Source organism: Panthera tigris, chromosome C2 (assembly GCF_018350195.1).
Source record: "Panthera tigris isolate Pti1 chromosome C2, P.tigris_Pti1_mat1.1, whole genome shotgun sequence".
Taxonomy (NCBI): Eukaryota; Metazoa; Chordata; class Mammalia; order Carnivora; family Felidae; genus Panthera; species Panthera tigris.
The window spans coordinates 1,749,217-1,771,354 of NC_056668.1; the positions used below are offsets into that span (position 1 = coordinate 1,749,217).

A 22,138-nucleotide genomic window follows, 5' to 3' on the forward strand; every position below is an offset into this window, starting at 1 on the left:
GCCCCGGGGGCCTGGGGGAGCCGGCGGTGCGTGGCCCGCTTCCCCGGACACCAGCCACGTCCCCCTCCACTTTGGTCACGGAAACAGTCTGCAGAGCGAGCGGCCTCCTGCAGTACGCATCCCTCCTCGAGCAGGCTCCCGAGAAGGCACCACGAGGGCCAAGGCTCTGTCGGGGTGTGGAGACGGGGGAGCGGGCCCAGATGCGTCTCCGCGACCACACGGGGCGAAGCCCGAGGCTTCTCTCAGGTGACAGCTTCACTGCGAGCTGTTCTCTGTGAGCACAGGTCCCGTCCAGTGCAGCCCGAGCGCGGGGACCAGCCTGGCACCGACGGCGGCACTACCGGGCCCCGAGGCCACCGCGCCGGACTTCCGCACGGCTTTAGGGTCCAGCCCACCGCGCCCCCGACGCCCCTGAACGTCCCTTGAGGCCGCGCACGCGCACTGAACCGCCGCGAGCCCGGTCCAGACTGCCGCTTTTCAGCCGCGCACGCGCACGCGCACGCGCACGCGCACGGAGTCCCGTCCCCGCCGCTCCGGAAGGCGGGGAACACAAGCCGCGGGGGGCAGGCCGGAGGACTGGGGGCGGGGCGAACAGGGAATCGCGGCTGCGCACTCGCCCCTGCCGCTCGCCCCGCCCACTTCCGGCGTGCTGCTCTTTCAGGGGGAGAGTGACTAGCCCGTCCGCGGAGGTGGAGCGCGTAAGGCTGACGTCTGACGGACCGACGACCGACGAAAGGGGCCGCAGCCACCATGGCGTTCGGCGGCCCTCGCGGGCTCGTGCCCCGCTGGGAGTTGCCTGTTGGCGTGGCCGCGCTGCTCCTGCTGCTCTTTTCGGTGACCGCCGCTCAGGAGCCGTCCGTAGCGGGTGAGGGGCTCGGGGCGGCTGAGAGTTTCTGGGCGGGGCTGGGAGGTGGAGAGGGCGGGGGGGGGGTGGGTCCCGGGGCGGGGGAGGAGGTGGAGGGGGCGCTGCGTCCCCGGGCGGGGCGGGAGAAGAAGTGGAGGGGGCGGGGGTCCCGGGGCGGGGCGGGGGTGGAAGTGGAGGGGCCGGGGGTCCCGGGGCCGGGGAGGAAGTGGAGGTGGAGGGGGCCCCGTGGCGGGGAGGTAGAGGGATGGGGGGGTCCTGCGGCGTGGCGGGGAGGTGGAGGGGGCGGGGAGTCCCGGGGCAGGGCGGGGGAAGAAGTGGAGGGGGCGGGGGTCCATGGGCGGGGCTGGGGAGGCGGGGGAGGGGGCGCGGGGTCCTGGGGTCCCGGGGTCCCGGGGTCCCGGGACAGGGAGGTGGAGGGGGCCCGGGGTCTCTGCCGCGCCCAGTCGCTGCCCCAGGCTGCGGCCTTCCCGTTGGTCTAGCTGCAGCGGGGGCGCCGGGAGGGGGGCAGACCGGCCTTTTGTCTTGGTTCGGTCGCGGGGCGGTGTCAGCGGGACCCGCAGGATCATCCTGAGTACTTTGCCCTCCCTCTTAGTCTCACTCGACCCTCTCTGACCGAGCTGGCGGTTAGTTTCTGAGTCACGAAGTGGAGCTTAACCTGCTGGAGCCCCAGCGCTGGTCGGTAGCCGGTGTCCAGGGGCCAGGCCCCTTGAGGCGTGGGTGCCGGGCACTGGTGTGGCGCCTGGGGCCCCACTCCCCTCGGGAAGGAGTACTCGAGTTACTGCATGGCTCAGTGGAGTCAGGAGAGCTGTAGTACCGGCCGCTTTGAAGGAGCTGACTCTGCTTCTGCACTCAACAGACCTGGGGTGGGGGTACTTCCTGGGTTTATCTCCCGTTCTTATCAGCCGCCCTGCCAGGTGCTGGGACAGCGGTGGTGACCAAGAAACCCTGAGTGCTGGGTGGGTGGGTGAGAGGCTGCTAGGGAAGGAAATGCATTACCTAGGGCCAAGCTGAGGTCTCGGAAGATTCCAGAAATGGAGTATTGCCGGAGGCTGTCCTCCTGCCGGCCAGTGGAGGGGGGCCGGTCCTCCGACTCAGCCTTCTGGGCCTGGTGGCAGGTCAGGGAAACATTTAAGCTGGGGTGTGTCAGAAGTGTTGCCCTGGCTGCTGTGTGGGGGGTACCCGTGTGATCACTGGTGGTGGTGGTGGGGTCACCGGTAGGCCTCTGGACCTGTTTCCAGGGCTCCACAAGCAGGACTGACTTGGGGCCAGTATTATCCCGGCTTGTTGAGTTTTGCCGTGATTCCAGTACAGGACTGGTTTTCTTCTGATCTACTTCCAAACGTGTGTGTGCCTGTGACACTTGGGACGTAGCTCTCTGGACGTTTGTAAGGAGGCAGTGGAAACGCGGTGCACAGAGCTCTTCTGGTTGGGATTGGGTTCCAAGCGCAGACGTGGAGTGGGTACCTGTTACCGCACCGGAATGGATAACCTGCCGGAGATGGGTCTTTCTCAGGGGCTGGCGGGTGTGTGTCTGCGTAATTGGAGGGGGCGGGTCAGGAGTGCCCCGAAGTGACGTGTTTGACCGCTCTGCTTTTTAACTGCCCTGGCGTGCCGAGATGAGTGGCGGTGTCCTTTGGTGACTTTCATTAGTTTTTTAATTAGGGAATTAGATCAGAACGGTTGCCACGTGGCACTGCACTTACTGTCGGTTCAGCCGCCCCTCCGCCCTTGAGCTCACGGTGGTTACTTGTCCCCTGGACTCGCCCCGGGTCCTCCGGTCCTTGGGTCCTCGGGGGAAGGTGGCGGACTGTTGTTTCTCCTGCAGCAACTCCTTCACGCGGGAGGAGCGGTGTGCCGGGAGGGTTTCCCACTCAGGTACCCTCGGGTCTCGTTTGCCTTTCCTCGGACGGGGGCACTGTTGGGGCGCTGAGGTCCCCCCTTCCCCAGAGCACGCGCTGTTTACCGCCCGTCGCCCTGTAGGGTGTGACTGTGGCGTTCACATCACTGGTCCCCCTGCGAGGCCATCAGGGCGCTTCGGAGAAACAGCCGGCAGGGGGTCTGCAGCTGTGGGGAAGGATGTGTCGTGAGGGGTGGGCTCGCGTGGCTGTGGAGGCTGGGAGGTCCCGGGACCTGTGTCTGCAAGTCGGAGCCCCGCGGAGGCTGCCGGGGTTCCTCCGTGTCGGAGGGCCCGGGAACCGGGAGCCCCGGTGTCTGAGGGCAGGAGAAAGCGGTCGTCCCAGCTTCGGCAAAAAGAGTAAATTCACGGTGCCTCTGCTTTTGTTCTGTGGGGGCCCCTCTGTGGGCTGGGTGCTGCCCACTGGCCACGGTGAGGACGGTCTTCACTATTAAGCCAGCCGATTCGAATGCTGACCTCCTCTGAAACACCCGCCCAGACACACCCAGAAATGTCTGCCAGCTGTCTGGGCACCTGAGCCCCGTCAAGGTGACACGTAAGTCAACCACGACAGGCGTGCAGATTCAACGAATGCGTCACAGCGGTCCCACGCTGACAGTTCCTAACGTCCCACTGTGTGTTGGCGGCATGGAGACGTTAGGGACCCAGGATGCTCTGAAGGTCTTTAGAGCAAAACTCCTGAATTTACAGAAGCCTCCGTGGCCCTGTGGAGCCCACCTCGTGTGGGGGGTGAGACTCCATCCCCGCGTCTCCTCCGTACCTCGGAGCTGCTTGAAGGACACAAAGGAGCTCAGCTGTGGCCTGTGCAGGTCGGGGGTGGGAGCCCGCCCCGACTGCTCCTTGCGAACGGCACAGGATTGGGGGGGACGCGCTTCCTCACCTGCCCGTCTGTCGCCGAGAACCACGGCGTTTGAAACCAGTCGTAAGGGCCTTCCAGTGTGTATACGTGTGGTGCATGTTATTTGTATGTTCAGACGGTCCCCAACTTTCAAGGGTTCGGCTTAGGATTTTCGGCTGTCAGCGGCGCCAAAGGATGTGCGTTCAGTAAACACGGTGCCTGGAGTTTCCACACGCCGTGTCACCCCGGGGCTGGGCGGCCACGCGGTCCCCGCACACCGACGACCGTTCTGGGCCCACACGGTCTGCCTGTCACTTCAGTACGGTATTCGGTCAACTACTCGAGACGTCCACCCTCCTTGTAAAACAGGCTGTGGGCCAGGCGGCTGTGCCCGTCCGCAGGCTAACGGAAGTGTTGTAGAGTTTCGAGACCCGGGAATTACACGGAGTTTTGATAGGAAATTTCCCCCTTTGAATGGGTTTCTGGGGACGAAACCCCATCATAAGTTGAGGAAGACGTGTACCATGCCGCTCAGCTCTTTATTGGGACAGGAAGGTGACCAGGACTTTCGTCTAAATGATTTTTCCACCCGATTCTCAAGTGACACGGATAGCATAGGTGCTCTCTGTCGCCGTGCAGAGGGGGCACAGTGTCCGATGAGGGATTGTTGTGCCGGGGGCCGGCCAGGTGCCGCCCTCCCGCCTGTGTGTGACGCGGGCTCAGTAAATGCAGTAAATGCGTACTTGCTCGTTTCTTTATGCTTACAGGACAGATCTCGTCACACCCCTGCTAGTGTGTGCCTTTCTGTATGTAATCAGTGGCCTCACCCGGAACTTTAGGGAAGTACGTGGGTGAGCGTATCCTGACAGAAAGACCTTTTTATCAGAGTGAGTGACGCCCGAAGGTTTCTAATCGTTGGTAAACAGACTCTCAGTGGGGGACTTGTGGAACGGGCGTGTTCACACACAGCGCTGGACTCCGGAAGCAGGAGGCCGTTGTGCTGGTCTGCGGCCATCAGCACGTGGTCTGTGTCCCGTGCCCGAGAAGGCCAACCCCCGCCGTCCGCAGCAGCAGCAAGTGGGCTATTTTCCTTGCCAGCCATGCAAGACGGTGAGGTGTTTCGTAAGGGAGAGAACAGAACGACCTTTTCCCGGTGCTGGCCCTTTTCGGGAAGACTGTCCAGTGTAGGTGTCTCTGCTTGTGTTGAACGTGTGCCCGGTTGGTGGTCGTGGCGGGGGCAGGCGGAGGGCTGGTCTCCGTTGACTCCTACGGGTCTGTGGTCCCAACACCGTGGGGTGGATGAGGTTTACGGTGTGTATCTCGGGGTGTAGTTCACATGAGTCCAGCTCTCAGAAAGACTTTACAAACGAAAACAAAAAAAATTCCCGTGAAAAAGTTCCCGTACCCGACCCCCCTGCTCCCTGTGGCCACTCAATTAAGATTGACGAGAGGTATGTCTTTTCTCGTAGAATTTTTCGACAAGGATTTGAGGGGCGCTTGGGTGGCTCGGTCCGTTGAGCGTCCTACTTGATTTCTGCTCGGGTCGTGATCCCAGGGTCGTGAGTTGGGGAGCCCTGCGTGGGGCTCCCCGCCGAGCACGGAGCCTGCGAGGAATTCTCTCTCTCCCTCTCTGCCCCTCCCCTGCGTGCGTGCTTTGCTCTCGCTAAAGGAAAGAAAAAAGGACTTGAGTCGGTGTGACAGGCAGTCGTGCAGATTTTCACGGTGGCTCCTTGCCTGACTGTTTAGAAAAGATGTCGAAGCTGCCGAAACCTTGAAGGAATAAATCGCACAGCAAACTCCGCATGCCTTTCTGTTGTCAGCATTTCCACGCTTGCCTTGCGCTCCCTCCGCGTCTGCTTGTTCTCCCCCCTCCAGACCGCCCGAGGGTCCGTCAGGGTCCGTCGTCCTGCGGCCCTCCCCCTTCCCCCCTCGCCCCTCATTCTCTGGGGCGGGCCTCCTGTGCGTCATGGGACTATGAGGGTCAGAATCAGACAGTTGGCATCGACAGGACTCGTGAGTACTTGGAGATGTAATGTAGGGCGTGTGTGTACCCGGTGTACCCGTCATCCCAGTAGTGTCATTCCGTCCCCTGCCCGCGTCCAGGACGGTGCGGGGCTTCTGGCCAGCATGTCTCCCCACCCACCCAGCACCGCTCCCCAGTCTGTTCCCAGAAAACGACTCTGTAGAAGGAGCCCCACTTGGCCTTGCCTGGTGTCCTCTACTTGGATTCCAGTGCCTTTGACGGACTCCACCACACACGGCTGTGTCCTTCCCCCTGCACCCCCGGGGGCGCCTGCTGCCGCTGTGTCCCGTCGTCCTGTCATTGTACCGCCGATACTCTGGGCACTTGTAAGGTGCATTTTGTCTTCATAAGCGATGAGACTGGGGAGGCGCTCCGAGACCGCAAGTGTCTTGTCTCCTCACAAGCGCGCGCGGTGGTCTTGGCGTCCAGGTTTCCCACGATGATGGCAGAGCCGCAGGCGGTCAAACCCCCTGCTCCTGCTCCTGCTAGTTGGCCTTCTCCGTACTTACTCCACGTCCGGGTGAAACCCTGGAGTGTTCAAGAGGCTGGAGTCCGTGACTGTCAATCCCTTTGATTTTAAATTGTCCCCGTTTGGCAAGGAGGACTCCCCCCCCCCCCCCCGGCCTTCAAGCCGGCCTTTGGGTCCTTTAGTTATTTTGTTATCCGCTCCTAAGTTGGTGCCACTTTGTGATGCCGCAGTCTGTCCGGGGCTGATTCTGTCCTCTCTGTACCCCACTTCTGGGATCAGCTGCTTCTCCGAGGAGCCCTGGCCCCTTTCCTGGGGAACTGTGTCTAGACACTGAGGCCCCCCCGCTGCCTGGCCCTTTGGCGGACGGACAGAGGGAGTGCTTGGATGTGGCGGCCGAGTCCCCGGCCCTGGCACAGCCGGCCCGCCTCCGGGCTCCAGGGCACGGGGCTTCTGAGACAGACGGTGCTGTTCCTGTCCCTGTCCTGGCGCCTCTGCGACCCCGCCTCTGAGTGGTGCTGGCAGAGATCGAGGGGTTCTGTGACTTGTCTGTTTCTTTACCTCCGTGGAGCTAAGTTATGTCTGTTCTTTTTCTTTTTTTTTTTAATGTTTAAATTATTTTGTATCTGGGGTGCCTGGGTGGCTCAGTTGGTTGAGCGTCCGACTTCGGCTCAGGTCATGATCTCACAGCTTGTGAGTTCGAGCCCCGCATCAGGCTCTGTGCCGACAGCTCGGAACCTGGAGCCTGCTTCGGATTTTGTGTCTCCCTCTCTCTCTGCCCCTAATCCACTTGCATTCTGTCTCTGTCTCTCTCAAAAATAAACATTAAAAAATTAAAAAAAAATTATTTTGTATTTGATAGCACACGAGAGAGATGGGGAGAGACAGAGAGAGAGAGAGAATCCCAAGCAGGTTCCCCACACAGCACGCCCAACGTGAGGCTCGATCCCGCGGCCCTGGGATCGTGACTGAGCAAAAATCGCGAGTCAGGTGCTCGGTCGATTGAGCCACCCGGGCGCCCTGAGTCCGTCGTTCTGAGAACAGTAGTTGGAAGTCAGCTTTAGTGTAAAGCCAGTGGCGTGCCAGCGGAAAGACGGCCGTGGGATGGCCCGTGACAAGCGGGCTTTCGTTTTAAACAAAGTGGGATCGTGCTTAGCACGTGGAAGGTAGAAGGGTTAGGCTTCACGCGCCTGAGAGTTAGTCCCGCTTCGCGGACGTCATGAGCACGCGTGTGACTGAAACGGGAGCTCCTCCCCTGGGCAGACGGGGTCACGCGTCACGAGCGCGTTCACACGCGCGGGAGAGTGGGAAGACCCCGCGGCGAGCGCTCCCTCGCACGCCCGCCACGTGGGTGTCGGCTGTTCACGTCTGGCTGGGTCTCCTCCGTCGTGGGGCCCGTCCCGGACCCTCTGGTAAGCTCGGCGAAGTCCGCGGCAGACATCCTGCGCTCGTCCCGGTACCTCCCCGCGCGCGTCGTGACCTGGAGCTTCACGTTTGTCTTTTCCTTTGGAGACAAATCTTGCGTGCGGTGAAACACGGGAGTCTTACGTGTGCCGTTGGGTGAGTGACGCCCACGTGACCCCCGTCACGCTCCAGCACGCGCCCATCTCTCCGGAAGGTTCAGGCCGCCGCCGTCCCTTTCCCGGTGCAGATGAGTTCGCCGGCTTCGGAACCGCACGCCCGTGGAATCCGGCCGGTGGTCGTCCGTGTCCGGTGTCCGTCGGTCCACGTGACGTGGTGAAGGCTCCGTGTTCCGTGCGCGCGGCGCGCTCCTCGTGGCCGAGCGCCGTTCCGTCGCCACCGGTGTGCCCACCTTCTGTACGCGCGCATCTGGCTGTCGTCGGCTTCCCTGGCACCGTAAAGTGGGCACGTTTTCCTAGCGTCTTGAGCGAAGCGCTTGGGTGCGATGGCTGAGGCTGAGCCACCTCGCCTCCCGCCGCCGCGGCGGACAGTGCCCTGGGGCTCCGCCTCTGCGGACTTGGCCTCGTCAGCCCTTCTAATCTCAGTTTCCCCGGCGCCTGCAAAGTGGTCGCTCCTTACGACTGGGGCGTGCGGTTCCGGTGGCTCATGAGGTGGCACGGACCTCTCTTCGGAGTAAGCGTGTGTGCTCAGCTCTGGGTGCGGAAGACGGCAGCTGCTTGAGAGCGTTTGGACGTTTTTCCCCCCGGCTGCGAGTTCCGGGGCTGTTGGCTGGGTGGGGTGTGACCCCTCCCTGCCGTGAAGAGTGGCTGGAGCCGGCGGATTCCGGGGGGCTTCTCCCTCAGGTCTGGGCGGGACTGGCGGGGGCCGAGGCCTGGCTTTAGTCCCACGGGCCTGGCATTGCCGTGGCCTTTGGTTCCAGAGACTGTGCCGATGAGCCAGCGAGCCTGGGCCAGTTGGGTGCGTGCTACGCGCCCACTTCCGCTTCTCTTCCCCGAAGGTACGTACCGGTACCGCCGTTGTGCCCCGAGGCCCCTTTCTCCGCACGACCCCTTGCAGATGGGACCCTGGGGCTGCGTGTGCACGCTCCCCGGTGGCCGGCCTGCAGCAAGGCTGGGAAACTCCCGCTGCTGTACCTGGGAGGCTGGCTGCTCGTCTCCGTGGTTCAGAGCGCAGACTGGGTGCCTCCCTGGCCGCCTGGGCCGGTGTTTCCAGTGAGCGGTTCTCAGTGACCTGTTTGTCCTTTGCCCGCAGCTTGTTCTCAGAACACAAACAGGACCTGTGAGGAGTGCCTGAAAAACGTCTCTGTAAGTAGACACCCCCGCTCTCCACGACGGGGTGGGGGGGTGGGGTCTTGTGGGTGTTAAAGGTTCTGCCGTCTGGGGTTTGTGGAGATAGTTTCTGTAATGGGAGTCGAATGCCATTTTAGTCTTTCTCAGGAGTAGTAAACCGTCTCGTGAGAACTGCAGATATCACCTGAGCGTCATTAACACGCATGCTTACCTCCTGACCAGGTGTCTGGGCTTATAAACTGGGTTGGGCCCCATGGCTGGGAACACGTGTGAGTGGGCAGGAGGCCTCATTGAGGCTGGTGGGCTTGGTGATGGTGGGGGGGCGGTGTTCAGAAGCAGGATGGGGGAGTGGAGGGCAAGGGGAACGGAGAAGGATGGGCACTGGGCTGGGCGTCACTTAGCGTCTAATCTGCAACTGTGAACCTGTGGCCCGTGCTTTCATGTCGATGCCACTAGAGCATAGAGGCCTGTTGGGGACGGGGACCGTGACTCTGTTTTGCACATGGAACCCCAAGATGGGGCCGGGAGCGTCCTGCGAGTTCCCAGAGGCCCTGCCTGCCGTGGTGCTCAGCCAGGGCTGGGGAGTCTGCTTCCCCAACCGGCCTGCCCACAGGAATGAGGGCCGTCCACGCACCGTGGGCCCCCCAGTCCTCGCAATGTGTCCCGCGTTCTCCATCAGTTGTCCTGGGTTGGGGTGGATGCTCCTCCCTGGGCTTTTCACCTGGGAACGGGGAAGGGTGAGGGCAAGGAGAGATGCGGGCCCTCAGCCCGGAGGGCCTGGCGTCCTGGGCTCAGACTGACCAGCTCACCAGAATTACAGGGAAGACTGGGAGCCAGGATGCTCCCGTGCTGACCCTGCGTGACCTCGAGCAGGAGGGCAGCCACCCTGTAGCAGGTCCGGTGCTCTTGGCGGTCTCCTCCAGGTGGACCATCCTGGGATCTGACACACAGGCACGTGTGTGGCTGGCCGTCGGGGACCAGCAGAGAGGCACGTCGGAGAAAGTCCGCCACCGTGTGGGGCCCGTCAGGGTCCCTCTGCCCCATCCCGTGTGGCTCCCCGAGCAGTCCCTGGGCTTTGACGCCTTTGTCTGGGACCGTAGGGGAAGCTCCCTCCAGTCGGGTTTTACGAGGATAGTTTAGAGCCACGCAGCCTGTCCTCCCTTCCCTGGCAGCGGGGAACCCTGTGAGGCAGGTCAGGACAGACGGGCCGGGTGGTTTCTGCCCTAGGACGCTGGCCACGCTTTCAGAAGAGAACTTGCTGACCACCTGGCAGCGTGTCGGGTCGTAGGGTCTGAGTGGACCCTTGTGTTTGCTGGTTAAAGACTGAAGGGTGTTGCTACCGCAGCCTCAGACCTTACTGTTGGTAACCCTGAACTTGCTCACCTGTCTGCGCGTTTTCCTGGTGGCACGGCTTTTTAGCGGCGGATGTCACCGTCGGAAGTCCTCCCGGCCGCAAAGGAGCCTGGTGTCCTGCCTCGCTCTGGCTTCAGGAGTACGCACTTCCGCGGCGGCGTCCGGTCCAGCCCTTCCTTCTGTGGGAGGACGTTGTGGGGGCACACGCACCCCCATCTCAGCAGGCGGGCGGGCAGTAAGCCTGAAGGCGTGGGCCCGCTCTGGACGCAGACGGGTCCGGTCAGAAATGCAGGGTGCAGGGGCCGCAGGAGGCCTGCCCACACGGGTCCTCAGGCGCACGCGGGTTTCTGGAAGGACAGGTAGGGGCCTGGGAGGCCAGAGGGGAGGCTGAGGGCACACTGTGTGCGTGCCCTGTCAGTGCCACCTGGATGGCTCACCGCGGGCATGTCACTGCAGTAATCTCAGGTCCTGGGAGGGACGCTTTGAGCCTTAGTTGCGTTGTCTTTAATGGCCAGTGCAGCCGGAGAGACCACAGGTAGGATCTTTGTACGGCGATTGCCAAGGTTGCAAAAGTCCACCAGCAAACGTGTAATGAGTGTGGTCCCGCCTGTCCTCCTGCAGACGATCCGAGACGGTGTGTCGGGAAGGGAAGGAAGTAGGGGGGTGGGGCAGGTAGGCCCTGTGGAGGAGGTTGAGGGGCGTGTGTTTGGAGAAGAAGGTTCCGGGCACAGGGAGGAGGCCGTGCAAAGACCCCGGGCGGGAAGCCACCTGGCGGCCTCCAGGACTGCACGGAGGCCGAGAGGCTGGGCAGGGTGCCCGAAGGAAGAGGGTCTGAGTAACATCAGCCCTGGTGGGCAAGGCGGGGTGGAGCTGCTGTGGCGGGGTGAGGACCACGGCCTTCCGGTCAGCCACTGAGGGGGAGCAGACGGTGTGGCTGGGCTTGTATCCTGGACCGTCTGGTTCTTTGGTGTTTACGCTGCGTTTCTGGGGTTTGGCAAACATTCGTCTCTTTCAGTGCCTTTGGTGCAACACCAATAAGGCGTGCTTGGACTACCCCGTGACCAGGATCCTGCCACCCAGCTCCCTTTGTACGCTGAGCTCTGCACGCTGGGGCGTTTGCTGGGGTAAGTCTTCGTGTTCACGGAACTCTTGCAGAGTCAGTACTGTCTGGGAGGGTCTGGGTGTGCTCAGTTAGCATAAGCTGCCAGAACACGGGCTCCCTGCAGGAAGTCAGGAAGCCAGTGAGAATGCGTGCTTTCTGGGAGGGCAGCCAGGGGTCCCCGGGGTGCCGGAGGCCCACTTGCGAGGCAGAGGGAAGAGGGTCAGCTTGGGGACTGTGTCTTGCTGGCGTCTGTGTGCCTGGAGTCCTGCTAGGTCAGCACGGTCAGGTCCCTGTGTTTCTATGTCCCTTTCTGCCTGCGTGTGGTGGATTCTGTAGGCGCTCTCTCTTGGGGGACGTCAACCCTTTTTGAGATCCCACAGAGACCAGTCCTGGACCAGGGAGCCCTTGGCACTTTGAGCATGAACCGTTGAGGTGCTTTTATTTCTATTTTCTCTAGAAGGTGATTTGTTTAACGTTTATGCGTTTATTTAAAAAAACTTTTTAACGTTTATTTTTTGAGAGCACACGCATGCGCACATATGAGTTGGGGAGGGGTGGAAAGAGAGGGAGACAGAGAATCTGAAGCAGGCTCCAGGCTCCGAGCGGTTGGCACGGAGCCCGACGCGGGGCTCGAACTCATGGACTGCGAGGTCATGACCTGAGCTGAAATGAACCGTTGACGCTTAACTGACTGAGCCACCCGGGTGCCCCCAAGGTGTTTTAAAGTTGAAGCATAACTTCTAATGATGCGCACACACGTTAAGTCTCCCTTCCTGTCCTCGTATAACGTAAACACACACGTGTACGCACACACGCGTACGTTCAGCGAATTTTCACACGAGTCCACAGGTAATCTGCACTCAGCAAAGCATGTAGACCATTCCCAGCGCTCACAACCTGTCCCTGTCGGGACCGTGGGCAGCCAGTGCACTGACCTGCCACCCCAGGGAGTGCTGCCCGCCCCGCCCTTCACTTAAAGTAAGCGTGCTGGTCTGTCCGACTCCCCGTTCGGGGGCATGTCTGAGACTCGTGCGTCACGCGTACCGGCTGCCTGTCTCGCTGCTGCTTGGCGCCCTGTGCCCACTCTGCTGCCGGGGACGCCCGGGGTCCCCGTGCTGCTGCAGACGTGCTCGTGGGCAGCCCCCCACTCACTCCCGCTGGGCACATGCTGAGCAGCGGGATTGTGGACTCATCGCCTTTCAAGAAGGGCTCCTTCAGGCGACCGGGGCTCCCGCTTGTCCCACATCCCTGCCAGGGCCTGGGGTAATCTGTCACCTTCATTTTCGTCCATCTGGCAGGTTTGAAGTGGCATCTCATTGTGGCTTTGATTTGCTCTTCCCTCATGACTGCCGATATTGAACACCTTTCAGGTGGGGGCATTTTTGATCATTGGCCTGTGAAATGAAATTCCCACCTTAGGGCTGTGGGGCTGGCCGTACCCCTGACTCGGGACAGACAGAGCCACAGCAGGCCACAGCAGTTTGCGGTTCGTGGTGACTCAGCCTGGGGGAGGGGGACAGGAACTAGCCAGGGGTTGTGGGGGGCAGGCTCTGCCGTGCTCCTGGTTCCCGGGAGAGCACGTGCTTGGTTTAATTGACCCCGAGGGCCAGGGGGGCACGGGAGCCTGCTACTTGCCCATCGGGGATAAGTGGGAACCGCTATGGGTCCCCGCATGCACCGCAGAGGATTGGGTAGGGTTATTTGGCCGAGGACCTGCTCTGTGGGAATAGAGTGGGGGTGGGTGGGGCTCATGCCATCTGGGGAGACTGGGGGCCCCCACATGTCAGGGAGCACCAGATCTAGACCTCGTGCTGTGGGTGCTTTACAATTCTTTCACCCACTTCTCGGCAAAATTCTTCTGGGGTTTTACCTGTGATGACTTTGAATCTGTGTTCGTTTGGGGGAAAATAAGATCTTTACCATGTTAAACCGTCGTGCACAAGCAGGGTTGGTGTTCATGCACAGAGGCCGTCTTTCCGTCCTCGAGTAGCACGCCACAGCCTTCCCGCCTAGGGCTGTGGGGACAGGGGCCCTTGGTACTTTCCTCCGTCACGACCAGATGTCTGTTTTTATTTTGTAACTGGTTTTAGCTGCTCGTCAGAAATGCTGTCTTGGAGGTGGGGGGGGGGGGGGAGTGGTAGATATATTTCAGAACCAGCTGTCTTACTGATCAGATTGGCTCTTAAAGTTCATTATTTTGAAGTTCTCTGGTCAGAAGATGATGCCATCTGCCAGCAAAGGTCTTTTCTTCTTACACCTGTTCCTGCTAATTTTTGTGATGCCGGCACTTCCAGAACAGGTCAAAGGAGGGAAGAAAACACACGATCTAAAGCCCAGAAGGCATTTCAGATGTAACACCTGTTTCTGTTTAAAGTAGTTGAACAGAGATGCCTGGGTGGCTCCATCGGTCAAGCCTGTGACTCTTGGTTTCTGCTCAGGGCATGATCTCGCAGCTCGTGGGTTCGAGTCCCGTGTCGGGCTCTGTGCTGGTGGTATGGAACCTCCTTGGGATTCTGTCTCCCCTGCTCTCTGCCCCTCCCCCGCTCACGCTTTCTGTCTCAAAAGTAAATAAACATAAAAAAGAAAAGAAAGTAGCTGAACAAAGCACAGAGTGTGTGAGGCCAGCGGCCGGCTGCATTGAACGTGAGGGTCTGGGCGGGCCTGAGTGGGGTCTGAAGGGCGCCGGGCACTGGGGGTCGGCCTCCCTCTCCCACCTGGCAAGCCCCGCCCAGCCACCAACGGGAAACCGGGAAACGGGGGAGACTCGAGGGGACCAGCTCTGCGTGGCGGCCAGACTTTCTAACTTCACTCTTGAAGCCTCTTCCAGGGCTGACTTACGTGGATGAGTGAAAACTCGAGTTCTCTGGTTTGAATTAAGTAGAAAAATAGGGACTGGTTTGGGTTTATAAATCCTTAAAAGAAGTTGAAAGAATCGAGAACCTTGTTTTAACTGCTTGTTTGCCTCAGAAGTTGGGTCTTGACAGGAAATGACAAAATCCTCGAGCAGCCGTCCTCAAGCCCCGGGTGGGGCAGGGGCTGGGCCCGCAGGGCTCACAGAGTCTCCCCGGGGGCAGTCAGCGCACTTGACCCTTGAACAACGTACGCGTGAGGGACACTGACCACCCCTCCCCCCCCACGTCCTCGAAAATCCGCACACAACTTTCGAGTCCCTGAACACGCATCATCTGTTGACGAAGCCTTACGATCACGCAGGCAGCCGATGAGCACCTGTGTTGTGTGTTGTGTTCTTCCACACCGAGTCCTTGCCGTGACGTGGGGGAGGTGTTCGTAAGGAGGTCTCGGGAAGAGGAGGTACGCCTGAGTTCTGCCCCGTAGGTCTTGAAAATGCACGTGTTAGGGGACCCTCGCAGTGTGAACCGTGTTCAAGGGCCAGCCGTGTAGGGCCGTGGACTTGGATGTAAATAATCAGTTGAGCTGCTCGGGGCTCCCCTTCCGCCTGGAGGAGTCCCTCAGGGCGGGCCCGCTTCGTTACCGTCTGTCAGGCTCGAAGCGCCTTCGGACCCTGTGGCCTGGGTCTGCGTGGTCGGCCGGCCAAGTGTTCTCAAGTCCCACGGACACGCTGAGAGACACAGGCGGGGCCCCCGCCTGTGGGGGAGGGGGCGGTCCCGCTCCCGTCCTGACCCCCGGCTCCCTCCCGCTGCGATTTGCAGTGAACTTCGAGGCGCTGATCGTCACCCTGTCGGCGGGGGGGGGCGCCGTGCTGCTGGCCTTGGCCGCGTGCTGCTGCGCTTGCTGCTGCCGCAGGAAGAGGAGCCGGAGGCCGGAGAAGGGAGAGGAGAAGGCCGCGCGGGAGCGCGAGGAGCGCAGGGTCCGGCAGGAGGAGAGGTGAGGTCCCCGTTGGCTCGGGAACCCGGCCCGCGCGGCCCCGGGAAACGACCCCTGCCGTGGGGCGGGGTGCGCCCCTATGGGTTGTGGCACGGGGCGAGGGGGGCGGGTCTCCTGTCCCTGCCCGTGGAACGGGATGGTGGCCCGGAGAGGCGCTGCCGCGTCAGGTCAGCTGCCGGCGGGGGCCGAGGCCCTGCGGGTCTCTGCGCTGTCCCCGCAACGCCGTGTGCCCCTAAGTAAAAACTAACGCTTGCGTGTTCCCAACCTTCCTCAGAATCTGACGTCAGGTTTTTCTTGACGTGAAAGATATTTTTAAAAAATACAGTCTTGGATATTTGAATTTCTTTTGTTGAAACTCAGAATCAAAGGACGTGATGCTGACACAGCCTCATGCCGCCTGGCCTGGCGGCTGGGCTTGTCCCCACACTGGTCCCTGGTCTCTTCCCTGGAAAAGAGGACAGACCCCCCACTCTGCTGAAGGTACATCATTTAACGTCGTGTTATATTTTGGTGCTAAGTGAGATTTCTTTGTCTTTTTAGGAGAGCAGAAATGAAATCCAGACACGATGAAATCAGAAAAAAATACGGTAAGGATCGACTGACTGCACGCATCTTTTGTTTGTCCGGGAGCGGGTTCCGGGCCGTGAGACGTGACTGTAGGGTCTGGGCTGAGGCTTCCGGGAGGAGCGATTGGTTCTAGACCGCGCGGTCCGGAAGGAGCTAACTCCACGGAATGTCTGGAAAGGTGAAGCCTTAGGGTGTTTACTCTCAGCTGGATTCCTGAGCGCCGTTTGCTGATGAGGGGGCGGAACTCGACGGGTCCCTGTGGCCTCCCCTGCGCCTGGTGCTCCCACCGCTCCCGCACCTGACTGCGGGCCGCGCGCCTTTTAAAGGAGTTAGCCAGAGGTCTCCATGCCGCCAAGTGATTCATCTGGTTTTGGTTTTTGTTTGGAGGGATTTCGGGGGGATACTAATGTTTTAGTCCGCGAGAGCATTAAATCTGCTCCCGGGTTGAGTTGGTTCTCTGCTGATTCCCACATCCGCGTCCATGCTGTTGTTTGGGGCTGTTGGGATTGCTAGAAGTGGCCGCACTGCGCTCTCGCCGATGACCGCCGCGGGGCCTCCAGCTCTGGGCCGCGGTGCTTTCGTGGACCTCACGGCCTGAGCAGTGTTTGCTGTGTGTCGGGTGCACCTGGCAGCTGGGCTCAGGGCTGAATCTGATTAGGAAAATTGCGAAATCTCTTCTTTCCTTTTTTTTTTTTTTTTTTATTGGAAAGTTTGTTTTGAGAGAGAGGGAAAATCCCAGGCAGGTTCTGCACTGTCCAGAGAGGCCAACGTGGGGCTCGATCCCACAGCCCTGAGATCACAACCTGAGCTGAAATCAACAGTTGGATGCTGAACCGTCCAAGCCACTGTGCCCCTCAAAATCTTTTCTAACTAACGCCCTCTTCTTGGAGTTCTGTGTCTGTACAGGGAACACCCTGTTCTCGTGGTGTTTTCAGGTCCTGTGCACTAGAGCAGTGGGTCCTGGAGCCTCGGCTCCCTCTGGTGGGCTGCTGGCCGTGCGGTTGACTCGGCACCCCCACCCAGCACTGGCTGGCCCCTCCGTCCACGCAGGCCTCCTCTGACTGTCACGCCCTTGTGCGTGTGGCCTCAGGCTCGGGTCGACCCTGCCAGCCGCCGGGTGTGGGTTCTGGGGCCCGAGGCTGCCCTGACCGCCCCTCCCCCTGCCGTTGGGTCTCCTTGGTTGCAGGTGAGATGTCCAGCAGCCGCCAGAGCCTTCCCTCGTGTGCTCCCGCCCCTCGGCTTCCTCTGCCAGCTGGCCCATCAGGTCCCCGGTGTCCACAGCACTCACCCGGTGTCGGGTGCTCGTTCCCAGCCTAGGCAAGGGCGGGGTCCCGCGTGGGTGATGTCGTGTCAGTGGTCGTGTCGGCACGGTGCCGTCTGTCCCCGGTGCCTCTTCCAGGCGCACGTTCGTGCCCAGTGAACGCCAGCTGTCCTTGGCACGGGCACCTTGCTTCACGATACTGAAGTGTTGAGAGGAGCTTGTTGGCACCTGACTGACGTTACCGTGCACGGCGAGAGAGACGCGTTCGCGTGCACTCACACACAGACTCCACCACGGTGCCTTTACCGCCACGCACGAGTAGCACCTAAAGTCTGCCCCCGCTGCCGTGTCCCACTTGCCCGGTGTGTGCGAGGCCAGGCGGCGCCTCGGGCCGGGGCTCCTGGCGCGGGGCCTTCTCCGTGACCTTCACCGAGGCCCTTCACTCCTCCGTTTTGATGGTGCGCCAGGCCCTGAACTGCCCTGAGGAAGCCAGCTTGTGCCTGTTTACGTAAAGCCCACCTAACGGACTGGACTTTGCAAAGACCCGGCCGCGTGGAAGAATTCCCGGGGGGCCCCCAGGGGGGAGACGGGCCAAGGCACGCGTACCAGCATGGAGGAAACCCTTCTCTTGGTTTCAGAAGGCGTCTGGTTTCCTAATCACAGCACGGTCTCTCCCCTTTAAACCAGAAGTAGAGCTGGGAGCGGTTCCATTCGTCCTGCTCCAACACGACTGTGTTCGGCATCTGGCACACGGGCTCCCTTTACCAGAACCGCCGTGGGCTTCCTCCCAAGGCCGAGGCGGCGGTCCTCCCCAGACGGGCCACCCTCCTGCCTCCGCACTGGCTGCCCTCCCGCCCCGTGCCCACCCCCTCCCCCCACCTGCAGCACATACACTTGGTGCAGCGGCTCCAGAAAAGTGTGGGCGATACAGGTTTTTAAAGAGAGGGAGAGGCTGTGTGTTCAGAACTGCAAAGAGAAAACTCCTAGGCCTGAGCGTTTAGCACCAGAGATGTGTTTTTACAACTGCGTTATATTAGCCACGTCAGAGCACTTGGTGGTGGTGAAGTGGACAGTCACCTCATTGTTTTGTAGCCTTAATTCTAAGGACATTTAGGGTGCTTTTGTTAATTTCTGTATATTAGCCAAACGCTGTGGGGAGAAATAATGGCTGTTTCTTAATTCCTCTTTGAGAGAATTAGCCAGTAAGTTTTTATTTCTTTAGGTTTGTTTTTCTTAGAATGATTGTTTCTGGTAAATTTTATTTCAATTTTAAAGTCACCTGTGGTTTGACTTTCAAAAAGGTTAAGCGTAGGGGCGCCCGGGTGGCTCAGTCGGTTAAACATCTGGCTCTTGATCTCAGGTCATGATCTCACGGTTTGTGGGATCGAGCCCCTCCTTGGGATTGTCTCTCTCTCGCAAAATAGATAAATAAGTAGAAATAGTTGCAAAAAAAATAAAAAGGTGAAGCGTGGTGCTTGAACCTGCTCCAAACACCCTTTTTCTTAGAGCCACAGTGAGTGTTCACAAAACACTGAATTGTGTTGTGTCCTTGGACTTCGTTTCCTGCCGTGTGAGCACATTTATAACCAGGTCTGTTTTGTTCCAGGTCTGTTTAAAGAGGAAAACCCGTATGCCAGGTTCGAGAACAACTGAGCCACGCGCCCAGCAGTCCCCGCGCGGCTCCAGGGAGCACGGCGCCGCCGCCCTGCGGACCCGCGGGCTTCCGTTCCCTCTTCTGTATCTGTATTTAGTCACTGCAGACACGAAGCTTTTCAGGGGGGTCGGTTGGTTGTGTTGTTACTTCCAGGAGGCAAAGCCCACATCCTGCTACCCTTCTCCGCTGGCGAAGCCAACCGCGGACGGGGCAGCCGGCCTCCGTCCCGCCTTCTGTCCTCGCGTCCCTGTGCCCGACGGCGCGCTGTGCGCGCGCGGCGGGGGAGGAAGGGCCCCTGTCACCCCGCCGCCCTCCCATCACCCGGCTGGCGGCTGTGCGCCCTGCGTGGCAGCCCCCCCGGGGAGCCGGGCACCCAGACGCAGTCTGCCGGGCCGTGCCTTCTGACCCCAGCCGCTCTGAGCAGCGTCCGGGAGAACTTAGATTCACCTTAAATCTGTGTTTTGTTCCGTTCCGTTCCATTCCGTTTCAAATGAGTCTTGGATTTCATTCCTCCACCAAAGGTGTTTCACCAAGAAATTTTACTGTCAAAATTCAGACCGCTTACAGGACAATTTTTAAATTTTAATTTGTATTTTTACCGGAACACCAAGATTTTTTTCCAGTGAAAACTTGAATGACAAATGAAGCATTAGAGCCCCCTGCGGGGGCAGCAGCAGGTGCTCTGGGCCGTGGGCCTGGAGGGGCCATCACCGCCCCGCTCCCTTTTCAGCCCTGGTGACGGCCGGCGCCGGGTCCTGTGTGTGGCCACACCAGGCTCTCCCTAGTCAGGCCGTCTGCAACATGGTCACACAGGGACCACGGGGTCCCCAGGCTGTCCGAGGAGGAAGGGACCATGCCCCGTGGGCCCCTCTGCGGGGCTCTGCCCACTGGGGGGTCGGGCAGGGTGTCCAGGGCCGGCCAGAGGGATTTCCACGTGCTACACGGAGACACTGCTGACTGCCCTGCTTGTCACACGACCCCTAGCTTGGAACCGCACTCTTCTGGCTGGGACGCTGTCCGTGGCCTCCGGGTACACCCTGCGGTGCCTTCCGTCGGCCCCAGGCCTTTCAGAGCAAGATCTGTGGCTTCAGTAAATGGCCACATCCTTCCTATCGGGGATGCAGACCGTGGAGTAACTGTGTGAACTGCCTCTCTTCACTCTGAAAATAGTCCCGGTGGCCACCGCCACATTGCTTTGGATTAGGAAGACGTTTAGCTTCGGGGAGGTGGGTCGACAGGTGCATAAGACAAACGATGTGTTCCGCTTTCGCACTCGTGACTGTGCCGTCGGGGACCGCTCTCCGTGTCACGGAAGGTTCTCATACAGGTCAGTGTGATCCAACACCCCACACCCCTCGACAGCACCCCCGCCCCCAACCCCCCTCCCCCCCCCAGCCACGTCGGCCCGTGCCGTGAGGTGACCGCGCTGTCCTGCAATGTCCATAAGCTGAGACACTAACTGTACAAACTCTTGACTATCTCTTTCTGACTTCTTGGGCATTTGATAGCAATTTGAAGTATTACGAAACATTCCTAAGTATTTTATAGCAGCCTGCAGATTTTGACTTTCTACTTTTATTCATAAGAAAAACTCTAGCAGATTCCAGCAGCCTTTGTGTTAATACAGTAATGTACGTGAGGTCACGCTGTGTCGTGAATGGTGTGGGGCTGTGCCCTGTTCACACAGCGCATTTAGTCCCTTCGGGGTACCGAGGCCACACCAGCGCATCTGGGAGGCTGTCCTGGTCCCCGCATTTTATAAATAGTCCTAAGAGCACCACGTGTTGTAACCTCAAGGAGACCGTCGAGTTCAGAGTGCCTTAATCTTAACCAGTTTGCAGTAAGTGGTTTAATACACGCTTTGTTGAATCCACTGTGTCCTCGTGTCTCATTTCTCGTGGCGTTAGCATGATCACCTGGAGGGCAGCAGGTAGCCTACAGAGAGATTCTGGCCCGCCCCGGGATGCGTGAGCAATCGCGGCTTCGGTGCCATGGCCCAGGGGGCGGCCGTGCTCTGTCCCAGGTTGCCCTCCCCCTCCCCTGCCCGCCACCCCCAGCTGTCTGCTGTCCGCGAGGCAGGTTTTCTGCCCTGCCCCACCAGCACCTTCCTTCTGCTCTGCTGGAATCGGATACAAAGAACTCTGGGAGAAAGCAGTTCTGGCTTTGAGCTTCGTGTACTTGGCTCGGCTGCCGATAGAATCCCTCCCTCCCTCCCTCCCTTCCCCGGGGTGGGGGGGTCCTCACTGCCCGGCTCCTGGGGAGCACCCACCCCCCCTTCTGAGTTGCTGCTGGGCTGGCTGAGCCTCTGGGACTTCCTCTGTGCTGCGAAGGCAATGTTGTGCAGGTAACGTGTCCGCCAGGGCCGTGGTCCCTGTGGGAAGTGTGAGCCCACCCACGTTGCTGTGCCGCAGCCATGCTCAGCCACAGGGCAACTCCAGGCTCTTCTGGGAAGTCTAGAACGGGGGAGTGTGAGGTCGAGATGTAGTCCTGGGGTGTCCCCGTGCCTGGCACGTCCCTAGGTGTCCAGTCCACTTGGGAAACTCACTGGTCTTGCACTCGTCAAAAAAATTTGAGGAGGCGCCTGGGTGGCTCAGTCGGTTTAGCATCTGACTTCGGCTCAGGTCATGATCTCACATTTTGTGAGTTCGAGCCACTCATCGGGCTCTGTGCTGACAGCTCAGAGCCTGGAGCCTGCTTCGGACTCTGTGTCTGTCTCTTTCTGCCCCTTCCCCACTCGCGCTCTTTCTCTCTCTCTCTCAAAAATAAACACCCACGATTGGATGGGTGATCGGTGGCCACCTCCCACCAACTGGCTCTCGGTGCCCTTCCAGAGCCAGTCTGCGTCACGGGGCTCCTGGTCTGCTCTGCCAGCACGTGGATCCGTGCACGTGGCCGCCGCCTCCCCAGGGGCCTCGGAGCGCCTCGTCCCACTGTCTGCTTGGCAGGTGCTGGCTGTTTCCATTCCTGTCTGTCCTTGCTGCTTTGTGTGAGCTGCGGGTCAGTTTCCAGGAGTAGAATTCCGGATCACGGCGTCCGTGATGCTTACGAAAGTGTTGGCAGGATCTGCCCATTACCCTCCAGACAGAGGACAGCCCCCTCGAGGAATCTGTGCCATTTCGCAGGCTGGAGGTAAGCGGCCCCGTGTGACTTTGCCCAGTCCTCACCTGAAGGTAGGTTACTCTGAGCAGTTGTCAGGCTGCGTGCCTGTGCGTGTGGTGCGGTCGGGGACGGACAGGCTGAGCCCAGGCCACGCTGGGGTGCTGGCGTTGACGTGGCTGCTGGGTCGGGTCCGCTGCTACAGGAGGTCTGGGGCTCCCTGCCCCCTCCCCCATCCACACCCCAGTGCCCTCCTGACTGCCCTGCTGTGCAGGCCACTGACCCCGGCGACCGCACCCCGGTCAGGCCGTGGCTGATTCGGTGGCGGTTCTTGGCGTCTACCCCACCGGGACCAGCAGGCGCCGGTGAGGCCCGGGACTCGTAGACAGACTCACGGTGGCCGGCACTTAGCAGATACCTGCATGTCTCACGGTCATCGCT

At 60.3% G+C, this 22,138-nt stretch overlaps 1 protein-coding gene across 1 annotated transcript; it reads left to right on the forward strand.

Moving 5' to 3' along the window:
- The first annotated feature begins 636 nt into the window (after positions 1-636).
- On the forward strand, positions 637-20,472 carry LOC102972298 (PTTG1 interacting protein). The gene is made up of 6 exons (XM_042998989.1): positions 637-865; positions 8,781-8,833; positions 11,187-11,295; positions 14,945-15,119; positions 15,660-15,706; positions 18,554-20,472. Exons 1-6 carry the CDS (start codon positions 751-753, stop codon positions 18,598-18,600), a joined length of 546 nt encoding a protein of 181 aa, XP_042854923.1. The 5' UTR covers positions 637-750; the 3' UTR covers positions 18,601-20,472.
- Positions 20,473-22,138: the final 1,666 nt, after the last annotated feature.

Bases quoted from the DNA above. Each gene is read 5' to 3' on its own strand.
- LOC102972298 (XM_042998989.1), top strand. From the start codon at position 751: ATGGCGTTCGGCGGCCCTCGCGGGCTCGTGCCCCGCTGGGAGTTGCCT. The intron at 866-8,780 runs GTGAGGGGCTCG...CTTTGCCCGCAG, and splicing joins TCAGGAGCCGTCCGTAGCGG to CTTGTTCTCAGAACACAAAC. The intron at 8,834-11,186 runs GTAAGTAGACAC...CGTCTCTTTCAG, and splicing joins AGTGCCTGAAAAACGTCTCT to TGCCTTTGGTGCAACACCAA.